The 27,089-nt window shown below is 40.9% G+C and overlaps 1 protein-coding gene across 3 annotated transcripts in view; it reads right to left on the bottom strand.

Moving 5' to 3' along the window:
* The window catches only part of CSMD1 (CUB and Sushi multiple domains 1), a 2,053,194-nt gene that overhangs the window by 624,464 nt on the left and 1,401,641 nt on the right, over positions 1-27,089 (bottom strand). For all 3 annotated transcript variants that reach the window (XM_070047233.1, XM_070047234.1, XM_070047235.1), the window contains one exon: positions 8,065-8,152. In XM_070047233.1, the coding sequence (XP_069903334.1) occupies positions 8,065-8,152 (88 nt within the window). The remainder of the gene's footprint in view (positions 1-8,064; positions 8,153-27,089) is intronic.

The raw sequence follows: 27,089 nt of genomic DNA, 5'->3' as shown, positions 1-27,089 counted from the left end.
TTCATGTCATATAAAAAGTACACTGGAAAGCCTGAAAAACATACTTGGTGAGACAGAAAAAAGAATATTTGATATCTGAGCTAGAAGACAAACCTTCAAAAGTATCTGTCAGGAGAAAAAGATCAGAAAAATTGAAATTAGTATTCATAATCTATAGGAAACCATCAAATGACCAAATACATGTATGTGCCTTAGAAGTTCCTGAGGAAATGGGAAAACAGAATGGCTTAGAAGAATTATTCAAAGAAATAACAGAAAATTTCCCTATTTTGGAGAAAGATATGGACATCCAAGTACAGGAAGTGCATAGAGTCCCTAATATAGATGAGAAAAGATCTTCACCATGACACATTAGAATCAAACTTTCCAAGTAAAACATAAAGAAAAGACCCTAAACTGTGCAAGAGAGAAGTGCCAGTTTCCCTTTAAAGGAACTCCAACTAGATTGACAGTCAAATTCTCATCAGAAACCCCACAGGCTAGGAGGAAATGGAGAGACATAGTCCAAGTCCTGAAAGAAAATAAAACAAAAAACCTGTCAACCCAGAATACTGTAGCCATTGAAGCTCTCATTTATGAATGAAGGTGAAATAAATACCTCCAACTGATCTTCTGTATATAAAGAGAATCGAAAATGAATCTTGATGTGAATGGAAGGGGAGAGGGAGTAGATAAGGGGAGGGTTGCGGGTGGGAGGGACGTTATGGGGGGGAAGCCATTGTAATCCATATTCTGTACTTTGGAAATTTATATTCATTAAATAAAAGTTAAAAATAAATAAATAAATAAATAAATACCTCCAACACACACAGAAACAGAGATAGATATTCAGGATCATAAACAAACACAAAGGCAGAAAACATCCAAGTACAAAGGAAATCCAAAACAAACAACAGAACAGTTTTGGAAAAATGCAGGACCAAGTCATTATTTACCAGAATAATCTTGAATGTAAATGCACTAAGCTCTCCAATTAAAAGACACAGAATGTCTTAATGTATTAAAAAACAAGATCCATCTATTTGCTGCCTATAAAAACACACCTCACCAACAAAAAGATACACACAGAATTAAATTAAATGGGTGTAAAAAGATTTTCCATGCTAACAGAAAGCAAAACCAAGCAGGAGTAGCTTTCTTAGTATCAGGAAAACAGACTTTGAGGCAAAACTGTTAAAAGAGGCAAAGAAAGGCACTATATAGTGACTAAGGGATGAATTCAACAGGAAGATGGGACAATAGTAAATGTATATCATCCAAAGGCTAGGAGACCCAGCTATTTAAAACAAATGTTAATAGATCTAAGGGGAGACATAGGCTCCATCCAACACAGTAACAGGAGCCTTCAATATCCTAGTTTCATCAATGGACAGAACAATAAGACAAAAAAAATCAACAAAAAACAACAGAGCCGATCGACACTATGAACCAAATGGTTCTAATTGATATCTACAGAACATTTTCTTTTATTTTTTTTCAAACTTGTGTTTAATGAATATAAATTTCCAAAGTATAGCTTATGGATTACAATGGCTTCCGCCCCATAATGTCCCTCCCACCTGCAACCCTCCCCTTTCCCACTCCCTCTCCCCTTCCATTCACATCAAGATTCATTTTCAATTCTCTTTATATACATTTTATCTGCAGCTGCAGAATACACATTCTTTTCATCAGTACATGGAACTTTCTCTAGGATAGACCATATACTCAGACATAAAATAACTCTTCAAATTAAACCATGTTTCTTCGCTGACCACAATGCAATGAAGCTGGAAATTAGCATAATAAACTCTAGGTCATATGCCAATACATTGAGACTGAACAATTGCTCATGAATGAACAAGCTATAGGGGAAATCAAAGGGAAATAAAAAAATCCTGAGAACCAAATGAAGATAACAACACAACCTATCAAATCTGATATATAAAAACTTATTGGATATAGGAAAACAGTGCTAAAAAGAAAGATTATAGGATTTTAAAACTATAATTAATTAAAACAATAACATGCAATAGCTTGAACACTGAAGTAGTTGCAGGGATCCATATATAGTCTTGCTATCCTAATAATAGTAAAAAGAATGCTAAAGTGGTCATGCTAATATCAGTTAAAATTGATTTTAAGGTTAAATAAGGTTAAGTTATAACCAAGGATAAAGAGGGCCATTTCACAACATCAATGATATGAATTCATTACGGCAATGGCTTAGCAATTTCTAACATTTATGGACCTCATAACAAAGTTTTAAAACATAATTGTAAAAAAGTTTATGGAAAATGTGCATTATGATAAACATTATGATAGACTGCACTAAAATGAACTTTCTTTTAAATTCCATTTTTTATAAACATATTGAAATCCTCTCACATATGAAGAAAAATCTGATAGGTCCAACATAAGACATTGTCAAATCCACAATTTCAGTAGAAGAATGTACTGAAGTATGCAACAATAAAAGATATAACAAATGATCAGAAATCCAGTAAGTATATTAATGTCTGGAATGACATCATCAATCTGCCAATTAGGGAACATGCCCGCCACTCCAAAAAATAGAATATATTTTCTTTTACAGTAACTATGGGATAGTTACCAAAATAGAGCATATTCTTTGTGGTAAAGCCATCATTATTACATTTGAAAGGCTTTACGTCATATAAAGTATGGTTTCTGACCACGAAGATTTTCAGAAAAATCTCAGATATTTAGAAACTAAATAGCACCCCATTAAATAAAATATGGCACAAAAAAGAAGTAGTCAGAAGGGGAAAAATAATGTGTTTTTGAGGTGCATGAAAATGAACACACAACATATCAAGAATGATAAAATATAGTCAAAACAATTATTAGAAGCAAATTCATAGCATAGCAGTAATGTCTTAAATCATTAATCTCAGCTTTAGCCTTAAGAAACTAGAAAAAGAGTAACAAATGAAGTCCACAGTAAACAGAAGAAGGAGAATATAAAAAAGTAATCAGAGTAAAAGTCACTGAGATTAAATACAAAAGAGAAATCATTAAATCCAAATGTTTGTGTTATTCTGGTTTCACTCTATTTTTTTTTTTTTGACAGGCAGAGTGGACAGTGAGACAGAGAGAAAGGTCTTCCTTTTTGCCGTTGGTTCACCCTCCAATGGCCACCGTGGCCAGCGCGCTGCGGCCGGCGCACCGCGCTGATCCGATGGCAGGAGCCAGGTACTTATCCTGGTCTCCCATGGGGTGCAGGGCCCAAACACCTGGGCCATCCTCCACTGCACTCCCTGGCCACAGCAGAGGGCTGGCTTGGAAGAGGGGCAACCGGGACAGAATCTGGCGCCCCGACCGGGACTAGAACCCAGTGTGCCGGCACCACAAGGCAGAGGATTAGCCTATTGAGCTACAGCGCCGGCCTCACTCTATTTTTGAAACCAATGACACTGACATATTACAGGTCCCATGGATCAGTCGAACGCACACACACACACACACACACACATCACAAACCTCAGAAACCTGAGCCGGGACACCACTACTAATTTAAACTGATAAAGGAATATCATGGATAATTTTGTGCAAGCCTATGTGACATCTTGGATAAAACAGTATTTCCTGAAATATGCAAACTGTATCAAAGCTTGCTGAAATAGAAATAGCTAACCTAGGAATAGAAAAGAATATAGAAATAGCCTAGGAATAGAAAAGAAATTGAATTTGTAGTTGGAAAACCTCGTGAGAAAATTCCAATTCCAGATGGCTTCACAGGTGAGCTCTTCCAAACACTTAAGAAGCAAATGTTACAATTATGCACAAACTGGAAAAGAAATTCCAGAGGCCAGAACACATCTCAATTCATGTTTATGAGACCATTACGGTTCTTGTGGCAAAACTCATCATTATAAGAAAAGACTATATACCAACATCATTCATGAATACACATGTAAAAAAATACTAGACAAAATTTCAGCCAAATACATGGTATTTGGCAAAAAGGATAATGCATTATGACCAAATTATTTTTATACCTCAATGCAAACTGGTTTAAAATAAAAAATTAACAAATAATTAATCATATTAGCAACTAATAAAAGATCATCTCAAATGATACAGAAAATTTTTTGACAAAATCTTGCATCCACTTCTGACAAAAAAAAAAAAAAAAAAAACTTCTAGAATGTTAAAGAGAAAAGGGTATTTCATTAGTCCACAGAGAGTGTCTGTGAAAGTCTACCACCGATGCCACACTTACGGTGAAAACCAAAATTCTTTCGAGTAAACCCAGGAATAAGGTAAGAGGGTCTTACTATTTCTATCTAACTCTGCAATGTAGGCTCCAGTCAGTACCTACAAGCAAGGAAAAGGAAAAAAGAAAATTCAGATTAAAAAGATATAAAAGGGGCTCAGATTCAGGCAAATGCAAATGGCAGGATCATCCAGGGAGAAAGCCCCATGCAATATGCAAAAATCTACTAAAATGAACTCACCACCACGTAGGTAGTAGTGTCAACACATGCACGCATATACAAAAACTACACATGAAGAAATAACACATGTATTCAATAGAAAACTTAATCCTTCAAATATTTCTAGAGTTATATTATTTGACATGTAAATAATAGAAAGATTTCCCCAAGAAACTACCAGTAAAGATTGCGAGCCCTGCATGTGCCGAGTCCTACACTGTGGGGAGCAACTCGGACTAGACTAAGTTACTGGAATTAAGACTTATTCTATGCATCTGCTCTCCCACAATATGGCGCTGAGAGAAAGAGACCAAACAACTTCTATGCAGCTGCCTCCAGTTCGACCAATAACCTGCAGGAGCTGATCCTGCTCCTGATTGAAGGAGAGCAGCGTACTCGGCGTGTGGGTAGCAGAGTTGGGATTGGTGGAAGAGGACTATAAAGGAGGAGAGAGACAACATGCACCAGGAACATCTAAGGGGAACATCCGGATAACACCTGAGCAGCCCCCGAGAGAGCCGGCCGGCAGTGTGCCGCTCCCCCGCGGAAGTGGGGAAAGTGGCAGGGGGAACCGCCCTTCCACAGAGGTGGAAGGGACAGTAGCCAACCCGGGAAGAACCAGCAGCAAACCCGGGAAGGGCCGAGCAGACAAAAGAACAGCGCAGGGTCCTGTGTCGTTCCTCCGCGAAGAGGGGGAGCAACACTACACCACTTTGTTGAGTGCCACGTGCACCTGCAATCTGTCTTTCCTCAACTAGCCAGACCAACACAACTTCTAGAGCTAAAGCTTGTGCAGAAGTTGAGCCTCTTCCTCAGAAATAAGGCTTTTAGGAGAATGAAGTGGAATAAATATCAGCACACTCACTGTGTCACCCTTGAGGGAATACTGGTGCTGAACCTCCGTACCATCCCTGATAAGCTCTGAAGCTTCAGCTTTTTCCCTGGCTCTCTTCACTGCATGATTAATCTGAAGATGGAGCTTGGCATTGCCAGATGTAGTGTGTTTCTCTTTATTTTAGCAAAGAGCTCTACAAAACAGACGAAGGATGTTTCTGGATTCTGGAGAAGAATTTCAGGAATGCCTGAGTACTTCATGTGTTGTTCCCTCACATGCAAAGTACATGTGACAAATACATGTTGAATTCCTCTACAGCAGGCGGATCACGGTCACCGAGGAGGCAAAGATAAATAAGACATGCTCTCCATCCCGGACAAGCTTTGGGTAGTAGAAAATGCTCACATAAGCACCTGGCGATGACTGAAGGCTGACCACTCTAGTGGCAGGTGCTTTGCGATAGAGGCAGGAAGAATATTTTTCCTGGTTAGGACAGGGGATGACATGTGAGATAGGGAGGAATGTTGGGAATGGAAGATGACGTGTGAGATAAGGGAGGAATGTTGGGATTGGAAGATGACGTGTGAGATAAGGGAGGAATGTTGGGATTGGAAGTTTCTCGGAGCTCTGACAAGGCGATGTAATTTCCTGTTTGGTTTCCTTTCTAGGAGATGAGCTTGTGGAAGGCCTTCAGATAGCTTCTATCCTGTGTGATACTGGGAACCAGCATCATTCTGTATCTACTGCTATTCTTCACCACAGCTCGGCTCAAGTGGCTGCTGTGGCTGCCCCAGGTCCTGCTACTGGCTGGTGCATCAGTGCATGGCACTCATGGATGGCTGATGCAACATTCATACCCAATTCTCCGGAGAACTGCCCTGTGCCAAGTGAAGGAAGCCAGTGATTGGCTGGAAAGTAGATACAAGAGGTGGAGCTACCTCGGAAGTACAATTCATGCTCCAAAACCCTGCAGGGTTCACACTCAAGTTTACCTCCTGTTAAAAACAAACAAAAAACACTTCCTCTTAGCTTTTGACCCCAGTTCCTCTGTGCTTTCTCTATTTTGCTAAGAGAAGGAGGGAGGAGAGAGGAGGAAGAAGGGAACAGGGAGGAGGGAGGAGGAGGAGAAAGAAAAACCACCTGAATAAGAATCTCTATCCTAGGCCATTGCTCAAAGGAACTCGCATTAAATCACTAGCTTTGAAGCACATTAGCCAACATTTGTGATGTCTAGCCAATCCCCATTCTAGCTCTCTGTTCCAGAACACTGACATTTCTGTTCTTTTCACATAATGAGATATAAAACTGACCTATGCGGAGGTTTGGACATGCCTTAAGTGGTCTCTCATGGCTTCATGGGTAGAAATTTAATCACAATTCTGAAGTATTAAGAGACCGGAAACTTTAAAACATTTTATTTATTTATTTTTTCTTTGAAAGGCAAAATAATTGAAAGAGAGACAGAGAGAGAAAGAGACTGAGAAAGAAGCCTCCATCTGCTGCTTTGCTTTCCAAACGTCCAGACCAGCCAGGCCTGGGTAATGCCAAAGCTAGGATCCAGAAGGCAGAAACGGAACCCAGTTCTCCCATGTATGAGGGAAGGACCCAGTCATGTGAGCCATCACCTGTCCCATTAGCAGGAAGCTGAGTCAGAGGCAGAATGGAAACTCAAACCCAGGTCCTCTACATTTACCTGCTACACAAAGTATCCATCCCCAGGGTGGAAACCTAATTCACCTTTGGGAATTCCGTGAGGTGACTAGGATTAGATAAACTGGTTATAGTGGAGCAGCTCTGATTTAGTCCTGGTGGCTTCACAAGGGACCAGAAGACACACAGACACAAGGGCTTTGTCTACGGCCACATGATGTCCTATGCCACCGTGGGACATTGCCAGCAAGAATGCTGTTACCAGAGGTGGCCCCTCAAGTAGAAGCTTCCAGTACCATGAGCCCAAATAACCTTTAAAACTCATCCAGTCTTTGGTGCTGCATTATTGGCCACAGAAAATGGGCTAACACAATCAAGTCTAGAGCCATGCTACAGACAGCTTTGTGATTTTTCTATCATCTCAACAAGTACCACCACCACTCTGATTTCACTGAACAATGCTTTTCCACCTCTAATGGTATCTCTACTTCTTTCAATTTTCTGTACTTGTCTGCTTTGTTTCTCTCTCAAAATGGTTAGATAGTAAGATGAAAAAACACAATTTTGCTTTATTCTGAGTTTTCAGCTTACTCATAGTATTGCTAGCCAGCTTATAAGGTGGCAAATATTGTTTCTTGAACTAATCAAAAGAAATTCAAAATCCAGAATAATAGCATTACTGTGCTCATCACTGCATTACTAACATAGCAACTGGAGAGAGTCCTTGGTTCATCATAATCCTAGGAAAATGACTCCCAACATTTTTTGAATAAACAGCATTGAATGCTACCAAATTTTATTACTTTAAATGTTTATTGAGTCAATCAGTCATGAGGCCATAAATTTTCCCCTCTTTTTTATAGGTTAAACACATTAAAATATGGAATAGCAACATAAAAACAGGACCAAAAATCCTAATGCCAAGTCTGATGATGTCCATTAGAGGCAATGGTTTAATATTGGATTATGTAATAAAAGATATCAACTCTGGAGTATCCAGACTTTGTCAGCATGACATGTTCTAGACTCCAAAGAGCCATACCTCTACTTTAAAGGACAAAAAAGCTAAATGAAAATGGAAGCTGAAATTATACAGAACTATAAAATGACATAACTTGGGACCATTGCTTTATCTCCTACCTGAAGTCAGAGCCCGCTCTTCTGCCATTTTCTGGAGTCCCAGGGTCTGGACACATGTCAGAAACCATTGCAACACCTCCTTGACTCACTGTAAAGAGAAACATTACATTAAATTTTGTGCAGCTGTTGAGGAGGTGGCTAGAAGATAAAGTAGGCATGTTCAGGGCTTTAATTATTATGCCTTAAAATGTAATTAAGAATTAAGATAGCTTAACCACATGAAAATAACTATTTATTCTTTTTCCTGAAAATCAAATGTTTTTTCCACAGCAAGAATTACGACATTCTTTGATTTGAACTCTCTCGTCTATTAAAGATGGCCAAATTTGATTTAAAAAACACCTTATCTGATTATTTGTTTTGTTTTGTTTTTTAAAATGTATTTGTTTTTTTTTTCATGAAAAAGGAAATAAAATATTTATCTTGCTGCACAAAAATTTGAATCCATTCATAGTTTTTCATCATACACATTTCCATGAATCTTTTGAAGACCCCTCATATACATAGATGTTTAATTTTTTGCACCAAAATAAACTTATTGTTTGATTCAATTTTCCTCAATATTTTTTTTATTTCAAACTTTTATTTAATGAATATAAATTTCCAAAGTACAGCTTATGGATTACAATGGCTTCCCCCCATAACGTCCCTCCTACCCGAAACCCTCCCCTTTCCCACTCCCTCTCCCCTTCCATTCACATCAAGATTCATTTTCGTTTCTCTTTATATACAGAAGATCAGTTTAGCATACATTAAGTAAAGATTTCAACAGTTTGCTCCCACACAGAAACATAAAGTGAAAAATACTGTTTGAGTACTAGTTATTGCATTAAATCACAATGTACAGGACACTAAGGAGAGAGATCCTACATGAGGAGTAAGTGCACAGTGACTCTTGTTGTTGACTCAACAAATTGACACTCTTGTTTATGGCATCAGTAATCACCCTAGGCTCTTGTCATGAGCTGCCAAGGCTATGGAAGCCCCCTGAGTTCACTGACTCTGATCATTTTTAGACAAGGCCATGGTCAAAGTGGAAGTTCTCTCCTCCCTTCAGAGAAAGGTACCTCCTTTTTTGATGACCCGTTCTTTCCACTGGGATCTCACTCGCAGAGACCTTTCATTTAGGTTTTTTTTTTTTTTTTGCCAGAGTGTCTTGGCTTTCCATGCCTGAAATACTCTCATGGGCATTTCAGCCGGATCCGCATGCCTTAAGGGCTGATTATGAGTCCAGAGTGTTGTTTAGGACATCTGCCATTCTACGGGTCTGCTGTATATCTCACTTCCCATGTTGGATCATTCTCTCCCTTTTTGATTCTATCAGCTAGTATTTGCAGACACTATTCTTGTTTCTGTGATCCCTTTGGTTCTTAGTCCTATCATTACGATCAATTGTGAACAGAAATTGATCACTGGGACTAGTGAGATGGCATTAGTACATGCCACCTCGATGATTGAATTGGAATCCCCTGGTATGTTTCTAACTCTACCATTTGAGGTAAGTCAGCTTGAGCATGTCCCGAATTGCACATCTCTTCCCTCTCTTATTCCCACTCTTGTTTTTTTTTGGAAATTTATATTCATTAAATAAAAGTTAAAATGTATTTGACAGGTAGAGTTATAGACAGTGAGAGAGAGAGACAGAGAAAAAGGTCTTCCTTCCGTTGGTTCACCCCCCAAATGGTCACTACGGCCGGTGCTGTGCTGATCCAAAGCCAGGAGCCAGGTGCCTCCTCCTGGTCTCCCATGCAGGTGCAAGGTCCAAGCACGTAGGCCATCCTCCACTGCACTCCCAGGCCACAGCAGAGAGCTGGACTGGAAGAGGAGCAACTGGGACTAGAATCGGCACCCATATGGGACGCCGGCGCTGCAGGCAGAGGATTAACCAAGTGAGCCATGGGGCCAGCCCCACCTTATTTGATTATTATGCTCACTGGTATGCTAGGTCACAGCTAACAGCTCCATGGAAAGTCAGCACCATGCAAGGAATGCCTGAACTGATCCAGAAGAAAGACTCAATGCATTCCCCAAGGGTACCAGTGGAGAGGATAATTATCTTCTAATACCTAGACAATAGATACTTAAAGTACAATTACACATAATGTTTTAAACATTGAATGCACATATAATTGAATTAAATAAGATGTGGGTTCTTTGTACAAATGTGTTGATTTAGACTCCCTGAGTCTATTCCACAAAAAGTATTCCTATTGGGATTTTCACCATAACACAATAGTTTCTAAAAGACTTGCTTGCTTACTAAATAGTGTGATTCCAACTCTGATATCCACCCTATAAAATCTGTTATTCAACCAAGACATGCCCCCTCTTTCTTTCCAGAAATTTCCTCAACAGAGGACTTGTTAGCTATTCATGCTTACTGAGATAAGAAAGTCCAAAGGAAACATTCTTAAGACCTCACAGGGGGCCCATCCTGAGCTACTGTTACCATCACGTTATAGTCCAAAGATGCAGCAACAGCATGAACGGACTAGAAGAGCTGGATCAAGAATCTAGACAAACCCAGTCATTGTGGAGGCAGAGGAGTTGCCACTTGAGGAACCAACAGTAACTCAGAACATGCTGCTGGGTGACTCATATGTTTACTAAAATTGAAACACATTCGCATATTCTATGATGTGTAGTTAAAAAGCATGTGTACATATACACATATTCTCAGATGAATTTTAAACAACTCAATAAAATAAAGAAAATATGCCTGGGTAGATAGCAACCCCTTAATATATTTTGTTTAATTATATATAAATTATTATTATTATTTTTTTTTTTTACAGGCAGAGTGGACAGTGAGAGAGAGACAGAGAGAAAGGTCTTCCTTTGCCGCTGGTTTACCCTCCAATGGCCGCTGCGGCCAGCGCGCTGCGGCCAGTGCACCGCGCTGATCCGATGGCAGGAGCCAGGTACTTATCCTGGTCTCCCATGGGGTGCAGGGCCCAAACACTTGGGCCATCCTCCACTGCACTCCCTGGCCACAGCAGAGAGCTGGCCTGGAAGAGGGGCAACCGGGACAGAATCCGGCACCCAGACCGGGACTAGAACCCGGTGTGCCGGCGCCGCAAGGCAGAGGATTAGCCTAGTGAGCCGTGGCACCGGCTTAAAGCAATAATTATTATAGAAAAAGTTAGTGCTTATAATTGCTGACTTAGAGAGAAATAGTATATGTATATAAACTTTCATTAAACACAAAATCAACTCAGAAAATAATTAGTGATTTCATTCTTAGTAGTTACTTAACTATGCCAAATTGGTTAACATTTATAATATCTAAAAATACTTCGCTGATACAATAAATGATATAATAAAAGTATAGAACTCAAAAATATTCTTCACAGGGCTGGTGCTGTGGTGAAGTGGGCTAAGCTTCTGCCTGCTAGTCTGGCATAACATATGGGGTACCTGTTTCTGTCCCAGCTGCTTCTCTTCTGATCCAGCTCCCTGTTATGTCCTGGGAAAGCAGTAGAAGATGGCCCAAGTGCTTGGGCCCCTGCACCCACGTGAAAGACCCGGAAGAAGCTCCTGGCTCCTAGCTTTGGATCTGCCTAATTCCCGCCATTTGGGGAATGGACCAGAGGACTGAATACCTTTCTCTGTCTCTCATTCTCTCTGTAGCTCTGCCTCCCCAAATATTTCCCCAAATATTTAAATAAATAAACCTTTAAAAATGTTTTCCCTAAATAATTTTCTTAATATAATTTAAACAGAACCCAGCAAGCTGGGTGGTGACATCAGTAGATAATTGCACAGAAAGCTCTATAAGTTCAACTCCCACAGAAACATCAAAAATATAACTCCAGAGAACATAAAATAACTACAGAATCTCTGGACACCAGTTAAAGATATATAACAACCAAATAAATGCTTAGTGGAAAAAGCCATGTTCAAAAGTGTAGAAAATTCCATGTTGTTTTAAATATCCTGTGACTCACACCTCCCCTGGCGTGGCACAGGGCAGCTGAGAGGACACGGCTCCATCCCCATTGTTTCCGCAGGAAAAGGAAAGCACACATGAACTGCATGGCAGCATCCTAGCCTGTCTGGGGCTGTCTTGCCTGACTCCCATCTCAGGAGAGGGACACTGGCATCCAAGGAAGGCAGTGCCCACGCTGCTGTGCACTGCAGGAGGGCAGCAGAGCCACAGCAGCCAGGAGTGAGGGAACACGGGCAGACCCACGCCCGGGGACACCTTCTCACAGGAGCTGGGGAGGCCCGACCTCAGAAGCAGCTGGGGGACGGGACAAGCACAGATACGAACCCAGACAAGGAACATACAGAAAGGCCTCCTGAAACTGTAAGTCCCCCCTCCTTTGGGATTGTAAGGCTCAGAGGTCCACAGATCAGTGAAGATTGCCCACTGGAGTCTGCAGAGAATGGCTTTTTTTTTTTTTTATAAATGCTTGATTTTTAAACAGAGATCATAAAACATAAAAAGCAGGAAAATGTGGCCTATTCACAGGAGCAAAATAAATTTATAGGAATAACCTGTGAAGAAACACATGCATGAAACTTAATGAGATAAATTACTGGACAATTTAAAACAACAGATTTGAAGACGTGGTGATAAAAAAATGTCCATATTCATAGAATGACAAGGATATGCAATATAAAGAAGTTTAACAAAGTCCAGGTAAATGGGCCCAAAAAGACCCACACAAGACACATTATGATAAAACTGTTGAAATATATAGGGGGGGATCTTGAAGATAGAATATAAAAAGTGACTTGTCATAAACAGGGGTGCTCAATAAGCCTATCACCACATTTCTCAGCAGAAATCTTGCAGGTTAAAAGGCAATGGAAGAAAAATCTAAGTGCTGAAAGAAAAAAAAAAATGTCAACCAAGAATTCTATACCCTATATACTCATCCCTAAAAAATACAAGGGAAAATCTAAGACAAACAGAAAACGGAGCAGTTCATTGAGACTGACTTATTACTTCACAGGAAATGCTAAAAGGATTTAAGTTGAAACAAAATGACATGGATAGTAACTTGATGCCACTTGTAAAAGGTCCCCAGTAAAGGCAAATACAAGGAAAACACTGTAAAGACTTCCTTAATTATTTGAAATAGTTAGGGAGAAGCAGAGGCAGAGGCAGAGGAACAAAGATCTTCCATCTGGTGGTTCACTCACAAGTGGCCACAACAGCCATGACAGAGCCAGGCTGAAAGCAGGAACTTCATCTGGGTATCCCACAGGAGTGCAGGAACCCATGTATTTGGGCCATCTTCCACTCCCTTCCCAGATCCAGTAGGGATCTGGATCAGAACTGGAACAGCCAGGACTTGAACCAGCACCCATATAGGATACCAGAGCCTTAGGTGGCAGCTTTACCTACTATGCCACAGTGCCAGCCCTGGAAAAATATTTTTTAAATAGTATTATAGAAATTTTGATTTACAACTTCACTTTTCATTTTGTAAAATATTTAAATGACAAAAGTATAAAATAATTATAAATCTATAGTAATAGGTATTCAATACATTAAGATGCAATTTATGACATCAGTAGCATAAAGTATAAGGACAGAGCTGTATTACCTAAAATTTTTGTACACTATTAAATTCAATTTAAAACATCTCTATTTTGATATGTTATATGTAATCTACATGATAACCACACATAATTTATGTAGAGAATATGCAAAAAGGGAAGAGGAGAAAATGCAAAACTTCAACTGGGCAGAGGAGGGTAGTACTGAAGGAAATAAAGTGGGGGCTCTAAGACTTACAGAAAACATACAACAAAGTGATAAATGCAAATGCTCTCTTATAAGTCCTCACATAAATGGGTTAAACTCTCTGTTAGAGGACTTACAAATAGAATTAGGCCCCCTAAAATCCAATTTATGCGTTGGTGTCAAAGCCCAGTACCTCAGAGTGTGACTGTATTTAGGGATAGAGCCTTGTAAGAGGTTAATTCATTTCAGTTAAGGTGAAATCACTGGTAAGGAGTCCAATCTAATGGCACTGATGACCTTCAAATAAGAGGAGATCAAGGCACAGATATGCTCTGAGGGAAGACACCGTGAAGACAGGCAGAAGGCAGCCATCTGCAAGCCAGGGAGAGGGGCCTCAACAAGCACCAAGCCCGGCGACACCTTGATCCACACCTCCAGTCTCCAGAACTGAGGACATACATGCACTTCTGTTCTGCAGGTTACTCAGTCCATGGTACTCGGTCATGGAAATCCTACACAAATAGACTCCCTAGTTCAATGCCACAGAGGGGTAGAATGGATCAAAAGAACAGGATCCTACTATATGTTATCCACTTGAGATTCCCTTTAAATGAAGGGTACACAGAGATTGAAAATGAAGAGCAGTCAAATCCACATGTAGAGAAGGCGGTTTTCAGGGGCTGGTGGAATAAGAATGAAGAGTTACAAGCGATGAGGAATGTCCAGTGAGAAGACTGTGTAATGCCTGCAAAATCATTTCGTCTGGTCTGCCAAGGCAATAGCAGATGGGACTCGAAATTCCATCTATAGCAGGCTAATTTTTAAGTTGATAATTTTGTATGGCCCGAGAATAATGTTATAAATATCTAAATGGCTAGGGACAGAAAAGGACCCCCATTCCTGAAAGGGTTCTGAGCATCAATTGGGTATGGTGAAATTTTCTGGAAATGGATGGTAGTGATGTCGGAACAACCATGCATATATATTTAATGGCACAGAACTGTACACTGACAACTAGTAATTTCCAAGTTACATACTCATATCTCTCTGTACATATAAATAAATATATAAAATATGTTATTCATAACATCTCCACCATTCTGATAGTTCTACCACTTTTTCTCCAATATCCTGGTTTCATTGTTTGTATAATATGCTAAGGTAAAGTTTCCGAACAGCAGTCAGTGGTCTCCCACTTTGTAAAATTCACTTCCTAAATATTTCCAGTTTTAATAATTTCAAACTTCAATGTTTCTTATACCATATTTTTTTCTTTCTGTCATAACCAGCTAAGTGTCACCTATACTTATTCAACCAAAATTGCTGCTGCTACAGCAAGTGAAGACAGTTTCTTCTAGGGAAAAATCTGTGGCTGATATTTATTTTTTCATCAGCAACAGCCTACTCTAGCATGGTACTTACTTCACTATTCTACAGCATCACACTGGTCTAAAACACAGCATCAAGGCTTAAAAGGTATACCTAAATATTTCCTTTTCCTGTGTTTCTCACATGAAATTGTTCTAAAAAGAAATGAGAGAAGCTGGAGGAAGGCACCCAAGTAAGATTAAAATGTTCCAGATCTTCCAAAAGTCATCTCCAAAGTCACCTACTTAGAGAGAAGGGGTAGAGGAGTTCTGTGAGAGAACAGAATGAACTGGACTAGCCTGGATGGTCTGCCGATGGGAGGTACAAAGAGGAAAGTGATGAGAGAGTATGTGGAAAACATGGCAGGTTTTCTGAAACAGAGATAGGTGTTTAATGTGAGAAGGAGAAAGAAAGGGCATGAAGACAAACACGTAAGTGCAAGGAAACAAACTCCTTGAACCCCAACTGCCCATTCCGTCTGCGCCATCAGCAATTAATCCTTCTAACCTGAAGCTTTAAATAGGAGAACCATGGAGCTCAACCTACTGTAAACAGTACCTCTGGTGCTTTATTCTCAAAAGCAAAGGGTCACTGGGATTAGTGCCATTTTAACTCCTATTTTGTTGAATCGTATCTTTTCTGACCTCATAGGAAAAAGTCCATAGATTTTAATAAATGCATTAAATGTTAGTCATAATGTTGTATACAAAGCTCAAAACTGGGAATGCTGAATACGTGAGTTCATCACACACAATTTACAGTAAGGTAGGATGTGATATTATGCAAGTGAAAGATCAGCTACAAATTAGACTGTTACTGAATGGATTTTTGTTTAAAATGTGGAAACTATGGTAGTGGAAACATTCAAGTGACTATTTCAAAGCATGTTGATACACAAAATCACATTAGATCTCCACAAAACCTTATGAGATATATAAAGTAATGTGAAAATATGCTTTTTTGTCCAATTACCTGGGTCTTTAAAAGGACACATACTGTAGATATCAACTAAAACTCAACACGAATTTATTTGGAGTAAATCACACCACTTGACCAAGTACCATACTGAAGGAATCAAGGAGAGATACAAAGGAAGTATACGTGACAATTTCTATGATTAAAAAAATTAGAGACTTTAAAAGTGGAGAAGAGATTTATCCTAGTGAAACAATAACAATCAATTATGGATAGAGTATCAAGAATAATGAGCAAGGGGATGTAAACTTAAATGTATAACATTTGTTAGGAATTCCAATTATTTATATGAACTTCTAAATTTCACAAATCCCTGTAGAGATGTTAATGTTAAATCCATTTTATAGGGGCTGGCACTGTGGTGTAGTATGCTAAGCCTCCGCCATGACACCTGCATCCCATATGGGCACCAGTTCATGTTCCACCTGCCTCTCTTCTGATCCAGTTTCCTGCTTATGGCCTCATAAAGCAGTAGAAGATGACCCAAGTGCTTGTGCCCTTGCACCTGCACAGAGGACTCAGAAGAAGCTCCAGGCTCCTGGTTTTGGATTGGCCCAGCTCCAGCCATTGAGGCTATTTGGGGAGTAAACCAGCATATGGAAGACCTCTTTTTCTGTCGCTCCCTCTCTTTCTGTAACTTTCCCTCACACACAAATAAATCTTTTAAAAATCCATTTTAAGGCAGTGTCGGCATCCTATATGGGTGCCAGTTCAAGTCCCAGCTGCTCCACTTCCAATCCAGCTCTCTGCTATGGCCTGGGAAAGCAGTAGAAGATGGCCCAAGTCCTTGGGCCCCTGCACAAGCGTGGGAGCCCCAGAAGAAGCTCCTGGCTCCTGGCTTCGGATCAGCAAACAGCTCGGGTCGTTGCAGTTATTTGGGAAGTGAACCAGTGGAATGGAAGACCTCTCTCTGCGTCTCCTTCTCTCTCTGTGTAACTCTGACTTTCAAATAAATAAAACAATTCTTTAAAAAATAAAAAAATCTATTTTATAGGACAGAAAACTGAGAACAGAGTTATGACGCAGTTGATTTTAAAATACAATTTCCTTTTCTATGTATGGCGCAGGGATGTAATGAGACACTGCATGTCGGAGGGCTTTCCAAGTTAAAGTGAGACTTCAATAATAAAATCTTTTAAAATTTCTTATTAACTAAAATTACTTATAAAACATTTAATAATGAAAATATAATGAGTATCCAAAAAGGAAGTAAAAAGATGCTTCCATTTATATTCTCATCTAGATCTCCAAATTGGAACTATATGGTTTGAAAGGTGAGGCCATTTGGAGGCAAATCATTATCCATTCAACAACCAGCTACAAGATGTTCCACGCGAAAGCACACCCAGTTCTGGAGAGCAAGAGCTGTGGACTGGCTCCGTGTCACATCTTCAGGCACAGAGTCCTGTTTGTCGCTCCCCCTCTTCGTGGAGGAACGACACAGGACCCTGCGCTGTTCTTTCGTCTGCTCGGCCCTCCCCGGGTTTGCTGCTGGTTCTTCCCGGGTTGGCTACTATCCCTTCCACCTCCGTGGAAGGGCAGTTCCCCCTGGCCACATTCCCCACTTCCGCAGGGGAGCGGCACTCCGCCGGCCGGCTCTCTGGGGGCTGCACAGGTGTTCCCCTTAGATGTTCCCCATAGATGTTCCTGGTGCATGCCGTCTCTCTCCTCCTTTATAGTCCTCCTCCGCCAATCCTAACTCGGCTGCCCACACGCTGAGTACGCTGCTCTCCAATCAGGAGCAGGTCCTACAGTTTATTGGTTGAACTGGAGGCAGCTGCGTAGAAGCTGTTTTCTCCTCTCCCAGCGCCATATTGTGGGAGAGCAGATGCATAGAATAAGTCTTAATTCCAGTAACTCAGTCTAGTCCGGGTTGCTCCCCACACTGTTGAGTTAGGTTGTGTTTTATCTTTGAATAAATAATCCAACGTAAGAACCATTTACATAAACTCACACTTTTTTAGCATGAAGGCTTTTGAAAGTTATTATTATTGCATATATTTATGACAGAGATTTATTTCTTCAGAAAGTTAAAGTCGTGTTTCATCTGGAGTCATCTTTTTTTAAACAGTGTGCAATTTAAAGATTTATTTATTTATTTGTAAGTCAGAGTTATACAGAGAGAGAAGGAGAGGCAAAGAAAGGTCTTCCACTTGCTGGTTCACTCCCCAACTGGCCGCAACGGCTGGGGCTGCACCAGTCCAAAGCCAGGAGCCAGGAGCTTCTTCTGGGGCTCCCACGCTTGTGCAGGGGCCCAAGGACTTGGGCCATCTTCTACTGCTTTCCCAGGCCATAGCAGAGAGCTGGATTGGAAGTGGAGCAGCTGGGACTTGAACCGGCACCCATATGGGATCCCGGCACTGCAGGCAGCGGCTTAACCTGCTACACCACAGCACTGGCCCCAGACGGATCCATCTTGAAGCAAACCCCAAGCATCTGAAACCTTCTGAGAGGCTACATGTGTCTCTGGTTGGCTAACAATATGGACTGCTGTGGTTCAGCCTCACTGGTGGTGCAGCTTTACTGGCAATTCCTTCTCCCTATGACCTTTGCATGACTGACAAGCTGTTCAAGGGCATGTATGTGTACGTGGTTTATTTTGAAGGAGGAGGGGAATGATACTACAGACTTCAGACTTGTCTGTAGGAATTGGTTTGAAATAAGACAAATCAACATTGACATTTTTCCTCAATATTCAGTACACTCAGTTTATCCACACTAACACAGTTTCTTGTTTTGCTTTGGGAAAACTTTCATCTATCTAAGAATCAAACAAATACATATCACAACTGTCTCAAAAACCAGTACCCTGATTTGATGCCGATTTCCTTCATAAAGCTGTAGCAGGATAACATTAACTTAAAGAATCATATGGTACATTTTTACATGTATGACAGAGTTTTGGTACTCTTCTCTCCTTCTACAGAACACTTATAGTATTGGCAATTGTTGTTTTTTTATCCCATAACAATAAATAAACGCTTACAAGCTCCAGATAAGTAGGAAAACTAAGAATCATTGCCGTTTGGATGATAAATGCTTTTCATTGATGCCACAGCAGAGTCTAAAAGGGATAGTTTGCATATAAATCAGTGGCCAGAAACCTAAGGCTTGGATCTCTCATTAGTGGATTACCAACAGATGTTGGATACCCCATAGCTGGGTATGAAAGTCATGGGCCAAACCGTCTGAGCATCTAACCTTTATGACAATATAACTAAATCTAAACACATACTGACTTGTGGAGTGTTGAAGCTGAACGCCTGTTACGAAGTTTACCCATATCTCTCTTCTCCAGTTCTACTACTGAGGTCATAAATAAAACTCTTACATTACAGTAATTGTAAAATACATTTTAGCTTTTAAAGCAATTCCCTCAAAGGCATTATTAAGATTTAAAAAAAAAACAATGACTATTGAACAAATAAGATTAGGCTAGCATTCAAAACTTCATCTTTCCAACAATATACTCCTCTATCATCTCCTACAATGATTCTATAGTAAATCTGAATCCTCCAAATTCTCCATGAAATCCTTTTTCTTTATTCCTTAATTTTTCCTCCTCTAGACTGTTTTCCTACCACGGCAAAAATGAAGCACATATTTATAAGGGCTCTGATAATAAAAATAATGTTAAGGGGCCAGTGCCTTTGCTCACTTGGTTAATCCTCCGCCTGTGGCACCCACATCCCATATGGGCACCAGGTTCTAGTCCCAGCTACTCCTCTTCCAGTCCAGCTCTCTGCTATGGCCCAGGAGGGCAGTGGAGGATGGCCCAAGTGCTTGGGCCCCTGCACTCGCATGGGAGACCAGGAGGAGGCACCTGGCTCCTGGCTTTGGATCGCCGTAGCTCTGGCCATTGCAGGCATTTGGGGGGTGAACATTCGGATGGAAGACCTTTCTCTTTGTCTCTCTCTCTGTCTATAACTCTACCTGTCAAATAAATTTAAAAAAATAAAAACGTTAGAAGTATTAAATATATAATATTAAGTGAATGTTATTAAATAACATTAAAAATAATCGTCTTTCGGGCACTGTGGTACAGTAAGTTAATCCTCCAACTGCTATGCCGGCATCCCATATTGGTGCTGGTTCTAGTCCTGGCTGCTCCACTTCCAATCCAGCTCTCTGCTATGGCCTAGGAAAGCAGTGGAAGATGGCCCAAGTGCCTGGGCCCCTGCACACACATGGGAGACCTGGGGGGATCTCCTGGCTCCTGGCTTCACATCGGCTCAGCTCTGGCATTGCGGCCATTTGGTGGGAGGTGAACCAGTAGATGGAAGACCTTTCTGTTTTCCCTCTCACTGTCTCTCACTCTACCTCTCAAATAAATCATTAAAAAAGTCTTTCAAACTGATAAATCAATATGGGGTTCAGTGAAGGACTATTTTCTTTTATCTTTAAACTGAGATACATACTTATTCTAATGGAATGAAAACTAAGAATATTCTAGTATAAAATCAGTATAAGTGACCTTAAAAATTAATGGCACTGAAAATTTTATACAAGCCTCGGGAATCGTCCCCATTGCTATCTGCACAAATCCCCGCCAGGCTGTGAGAGGCCCCTGAGCGGATATGGGCAGCACCAGAGCTGTTTCTGTGCCATCTGCTGGCTCCCACAAACCTCATGTCACCCAGAGGGAATGCAGCTTAGCCTGGAGTTTGCGGCCTGTCCTTTCCCCCCAGTGTTTCCACACATGAGGACTCTGGACCTGGGGTTCATGAATTATTTCAGTGTGCGCTCAAAGATGTTTTACAGGATGCTTAATTATTCATGGTCTTTTAACAGAGAAGATAGCATTTGATGAGGTAAATTTTTGTTACTGTGCATAAGAACCAAAATACTAGACCAGCAGCTGTCAAATGTGAGAAAAAGAGAAAACAATTTTGAAGCCAATGTATACAAATCAATTAACTTCAGGAATATGTTCATGTGCACAGCATATGTAAAATATTGCTTAGTTTACATTTATGTTTATAAACCTACATTTTTATATGTATTTATATTTAATATGTTAAATATCATATAAAAATCTTAAAGCCTCTATTTGTCAATGCCTAGACTTAAAAACAGAAAATAGAAGTGGCCTTTTATTCTACCAGCTAATCATCTACACCCAACATTAAGGTACTTGGGTTCTATGCCTGACTCCAGCTTCCTGCTAATGCAGACCCGCAAAGCAGCAGGGTTGTCTCAAGTAGCTGGGTTCCTGTTACACATGTAGGAGACCTGGACTGACTTCTCAGCTCCTGGTTTGGTCCAGATCTAGTCTTCATCATTTTGGGTATTTGGGGAATGAACCTGTAGATAAGAACTCTTTGTATCTGTAGGTTTCTCTCTGTCTCTGCCTTTTAAGTAAATGAATAATTTAAAAAATAGAAATCATTCTTGGGTACTAATTATTAAAGTTAATTGAGAGTTTCTAAATATATAAATACATAAAAAAGCCAAAAAAAAAAAAGAATAATGGAAATTTTAGGTTTTTGCAATCTAACCTTCCAGGTTAAGGATGTCCCTCATATTTCTAATTGCTAAGTTATTTTTTAATCATAAATATGTGATGAGCTTTACCAACTGCTTTTTTTTTTTTACCATTTGATAACATGATTTGTCTTTGTTGCTGGTAATACATTTTTTGTGCTTCAAAAAATAGAAAATATTAATGACTTGAGGGATGATCCTCACAGAAAGTCTGATAATAGTTTATCAGTAATTTCAGAATCATATAAAGTATATTATAATATAGTGATATTAGCATATACATAATATATTCATATCTATGTATATTAATTACACAAATAACTACATATTTAAATATTCAAAGATGTAAATTAAGAAATAAGTATTATTAAGTATGGATATTTTGTCCACTGTATACTTTTATTGAGTTCATTAACATTTGTCTACAACTTATTTATGCATTTTAACTTACTTTTTAAAAATATATTTTAATTTATTTTTGAGAGACAAAGGAAGACAAATAGACTTCCCATCCATTGGTTTACCCCTCAAATGTCTACAATGGCTGTTTCTGAGGCGGGGTCAAAGCCAGGAACCAGGAATACAACTTGGGTCTCCCATGCTGGTGGTAGGAATCACTGATGCCCCCTAGGGGCTGCATTCCCAGGAACTGGAGTCAGGAGCTACAGCGAGGCACTGACCCCAGGTAATCTAATGCAGAGCATGAACCTCTTAACCACTAGGCCAAACGCCTACTCCATTACGTGCATTTTTGGAGACTATTAATATTAAATTATCCGGCTGAGAGGTTCTGTGATACACATAGCTTAACATAATTTGTAGAACATGAGTCCAGGTGATTTGGTCACTGAATTCAGACTGTGTATGCGTGTAATCTCATTCCATGCGTTACTCAGATATTTTGAGCATGTGGAGTGAAGACAGAGAGCGAGCGTTAAGTTTCCGTGGCTGTGACAGCATCTCCTTCATAGCCCACAGCCCCAGAGATGGCCTTAGTTCTTCCTGGTGTCCACTACAGGGGAGAGGGGCAACCTCAGGCGCCAGGAACCTACTCAGGCTGTGCTCCTGTTAATCCTGACCTAGAGAGGCACACTTCATGAGACATGCTGCTTGAGAACTTTAGCTATGCTGCATAAAAGCTGTGAGACATTCAGTATGCTATGAGACCAGGTGAGATGTGTGTGTGTGTGTGTGTACTGAGGTTTCTCACTTTTTCCATATGGAACAAGCCACAAGAATACACCTGCTCACACTTACACTCCCTTACTAAATCAAACTCTTTTAGGTGTACAAGAGGACCCAATTAGGCTCTCTTGGCAACATCTTTCCTCCTGAAAGGATAAAACACACTTCTTGAAGAGAAAGGGAAAGTAACTAGCAATCATGATCAGGAAACAAACACTGAAAAATAAAATGGGAGACATAGGTCTGGAAAACCACAGAGAATTAGCAATGAAAAATAAATGATGCCATTCAACTATTTGATTCTTTAGTAGGGAAAACTGAGATCCAGAAAGGTTACACAAGGTTCAAGGTGTTCTATGTGGCAGAATTAGGATAAACAGGTGCTTCCTGTGGCTGTACTTGGTCAGGGATACTGTTCAGTCTCATGGTCTGCAGGACCTCACCTGAAATATCTGATGGGCTGCATTATGTGAGGAGTTGGTTGAGGAGCTTGTTTGATACTCCTAGTGCTGTTGAGAGTGAGAATTTTACCTTGTCCTCCCCTGAGATATCTGACAAGCACACTGCACAACCAGGTAATGGGGGCCACACGGGACACTCCTGGTATTGTTCAATAGACAGATTCTTATCCCATTCTCACCTGAAGTATCTGTCAGTCACCGTTGATATGAGGACTGCACTGGGGAACACATGGGCTGCTCCTAGTACTCTGCCATAAGCAGATTATTACTACAGGTATGTGTTCCTCTCCATTGGTTCATATAAACAGCTTGGTCTAACTCATTTAAGCTTTTTCTTTTCAAATTCTAATATACATCCATCTGTTATATGACCCCTATCCTCAGGGAAGTTCCTTCAAATTTAATGTATAAAAGATTAAGGAGATGGAGCACAGGCTGCAATGGACAGAAATTATATAGGTACAATGATGTTATCCTGAAAGCACTCTTCATTTTCATTCACAAACAGAAAAATTGGGAAAAAATAACTTGCATAGCATCGCATAGGCTAAAAGATATAACTTTGGAATTGTCATTCAAAACAGCCATGGTTTATTGCCTCATAACTCAAATACAAGTAGTTAAAGGAAATCATGCTGTTTTACTTAAAATTAAGTTGATTGAAAGTTCTGTTTTTATAATGTTTGTTTCCTATTCTGCCATTGTATTATGGTTAAATGCTGGCAAGATATGTTACCTTGTTGTTTAAAAGACCTTGCATTTTTACTCGAAAAAACTAAAAATTCAAATGATTATTTTTGTGTGTTGGAGTAATCAAAATCACCATGGAAATAACACTTGAAAAAAGAAATAGCATGCTAATTGTGGCCGATTCCATTTAGTCATTCACCATCAGCTCAGCAAAACATTCATTGAGTGTAGAGCAAAGAGAGTCTCTGTGTTCAATTCTGGGGGGTGCCAGACTTCCTGGAGCTTAACATGAGGACTGCGTGCACGAAATCCTAAGTAGTCAAACCTCAAAGAAGTATCTGCTGTTGCAATGAGAAAGGTGCCATGAAGAGACGGGCAGAACACCTCTGGGAAAAGGAATGGTGTGGGCACATCGAATGCTGGAAGGGGCTCAGTTGGTCTCTGGGTATGGGGGTGATGACATCTAAGCCAAAACTGAAAAATGAGCTGGGTTTGTCTAAGTACGAGTGGGGATAGAACCCTGTTGCCAAGAAAACAACAAAGTCAAGTGCACAGGATGATTGACACCTGAGCATTCAAAGAGCCACAAAGGAACTAGGACTGACACTCCAGAGGAAGCAGAATCCACATGCAAATCAGCATAGGAGTGCAGGGGAGAAGGACCAACGTGTCTGCTGAAGCTTCCAGATGGCCACCCTGAGGAAGTCAATCAGAGGCAGGCCCAGGGGAGACTTCCCCAGCAGTTCATTCACAAGGCAGGTGGCTTTCCACTCAGCCACACTGATGTGGGGACAAAACACACCAGCTTTGTGATGCGTTTTGTCCTAAGGAGCTGCTGGTGTGAGGAAACCAGAATACCTTAGGAAAGGCTCACCATGCAGGCAATGCAATGGAAGGACGAATCAAGAACAGAAGGTGAGTGTTTCATTTTTGATGTGTTAATTTCAGATGCCCACAAACAATGTGGTCTAGGCATGTGGTCCAGCATTTTGGGGATAGCCACCTTCATCTGGGAGAAGTAATGTTATTACAGAGGCCAAGTGGGTGTCGTTGTTATGAAGATGGAATTGAAATGCGTGGGGCTCACTGGCTGGAGCTAGCCTAGAATCCACACACCTGGCTCCTCCCTCACTTACTTCTGCCTGAAACGCTCATCGGCCACATCTCCGTGGTCCTGGCTTCTCCCCCACAGATGTGACCTCAGAGGACACTGCAGCAGCCGCCTTCCCTGCTTACACGAGCAGCCTTCTCTGCTCACTGCCGGGGCTGCCACTCTCTCACACTTCAGACCACTGGAAGTGGCACCCTGTGTTTATTCCCACTTCGGAGAAAGCCCTGCAACAGCAGAGATCTTTCTGTCTTGTCTATGGTTCTATCCCCAGGGTCTGCACAGGAGGAAAACAATACATACAAACCCATGACTGAGTCTTGGTAAGGCAGAAGGAATCTGGGCCCTGGCTGAGCCTGGGACAGCACGGAGAGTTGAGATCAGATCAGTCAGATAGAACGGTATTGGTGGGGAAAGAGCAGGCAGACGGGCAGTGTGCCATGTAAGGGAGCCACAGAAGGATTCTGTTCCAGATTCAGAGGGTGGTGAGCAGTGTGAAATGATGCTAAGATGAAGTAAGCAGATGACGAACGATCCCTCTGCTTGGCAACATTAGGAACTGTTGGTGGGGTGGCATGTGGTGCTATAGCTGAGACACTGTTTGGGATGCCCACATACCATCTCAGAGTGCCTGGGTTTGAAGTCTGGCTCCTCTGCTCCAGATTCCAGGCTCCTGCTAACGTACAACCTGGGAGGCAACAGGAACTGAGTCAGGTAGTCGGATTCCTGCCACCAACATGAGAGATCTGGGTTGAATTCTTTGCTCCTCACTTCAGCCTGGTCTTGTCTGACTGTTGTGGGCATTTGAGGAATGACCAGTGGATAGGAAATCGCTGTGTCTCTGTCTCTTTCTGTTTCTATTTGTGTGTGTAGGTATGTGTATGTATCTGCATGTCTGTCTTTCTGACTTTCAAATAAATGTTATAAAAGATTATCGGTGATGTTCAAAGTACAATTATGGTGGAATAAGAACTGAAGTCATCAGATGAAGGAACTCAGCCACTTGGGGACATGCCTTGGGGGTAGCTCTTGCTTATGCACAGTGCACTCAAAGAGCTCATCCTGAAATGGGTGGGGATTTTCCTCATTAGGTGCTAAGAAGACACAAGTGACCTGAAATACTTGCTCTTTCAACATGATCTCTCTATGGGTCACAGATCACCCAGGGTACATGGGGTGAACACATAAAGGAAATCATCAGAGTGACATGTTTGACAGTGCCTCCTGCAGCCCAGGAGCCCTCAAGTCAGTCACCAGTCACCATGTTCTGAGAGTCAACACTAATTCCAGGAGCCCTGGCGGAATGCATCCTTGCATCTCCACCACTGACATAGGAAAGTGATCTAAAAATAACCTGTGAAATTCAAAGAGGCTTTGCCATAGCACAACTTCTTAGACAATAATTTTCCTTAAAAAGTTCACATTTCTGGAGCCTTTCACTCACCACATGGTGTGGGAACTCTCGGTAAGAATAGGTCACCTGCTAGGTCAGCCATGCTGGGTTCCAGGAGTCCCCACCTCATCAGTTAGGGCTGTGGTCTCCTCCTGAGATGTCCATCCCATGCCTCTCCCTTCTCCCCCTCATTATGATATTGAGTCACAACAGAAGACTACCCCTGGAGTATTCCCTTCTTATAGGGGACTATTTTTATTGAGAACACAAAGAGAAGCGAGGTACACATCATTGAACTATCAAGACATGATCTCTGATCATGACAGGTGCTGGAGACCACTATAGGGCAGGGCAGGTGGGAATCCTCTTGGCTTTTTTTTAATCGATAAAAAGATGATTCAGAATTATTGCCTAATTGTCTTGAAATAATTTTTTACAAATGGATTGTAACCCCGATGACTCATTCATCAGTAGTCTTTATGGGTGGAATGAATGACTTCAGTTAGAATATGACAACACAAAAACCAAGTCCAGTTCCCCACAACCTGGGTGAGTTTCATCTCTGCCCACCTCCGTTAGCTCCCCCTGTGCAGGTGCAGAGAGGGCTGTGTCTGGCCTCGGCGCTTCTTTACAGAGGGCACCCATGGTTACTCACCCTGCCTC

Source organism: Oryctolagus cuniculus, chromosome 8 (assembly GCF_964237555.1).
Source record: "Oryctolagus cuniculus chromosome 8, mOryCun1.1, whole genome shotgun sequence".
NCBI classification, from domain to species: Eukaryota; Metazoa; Chordata; class Mammalia; order Lagomorpha; family Leporidae; genus Oryctolagus; species Oryctolagus cuniculus.
This window is presented reverse-complemented; position numbering and strand designations above follow the sequence as displayed.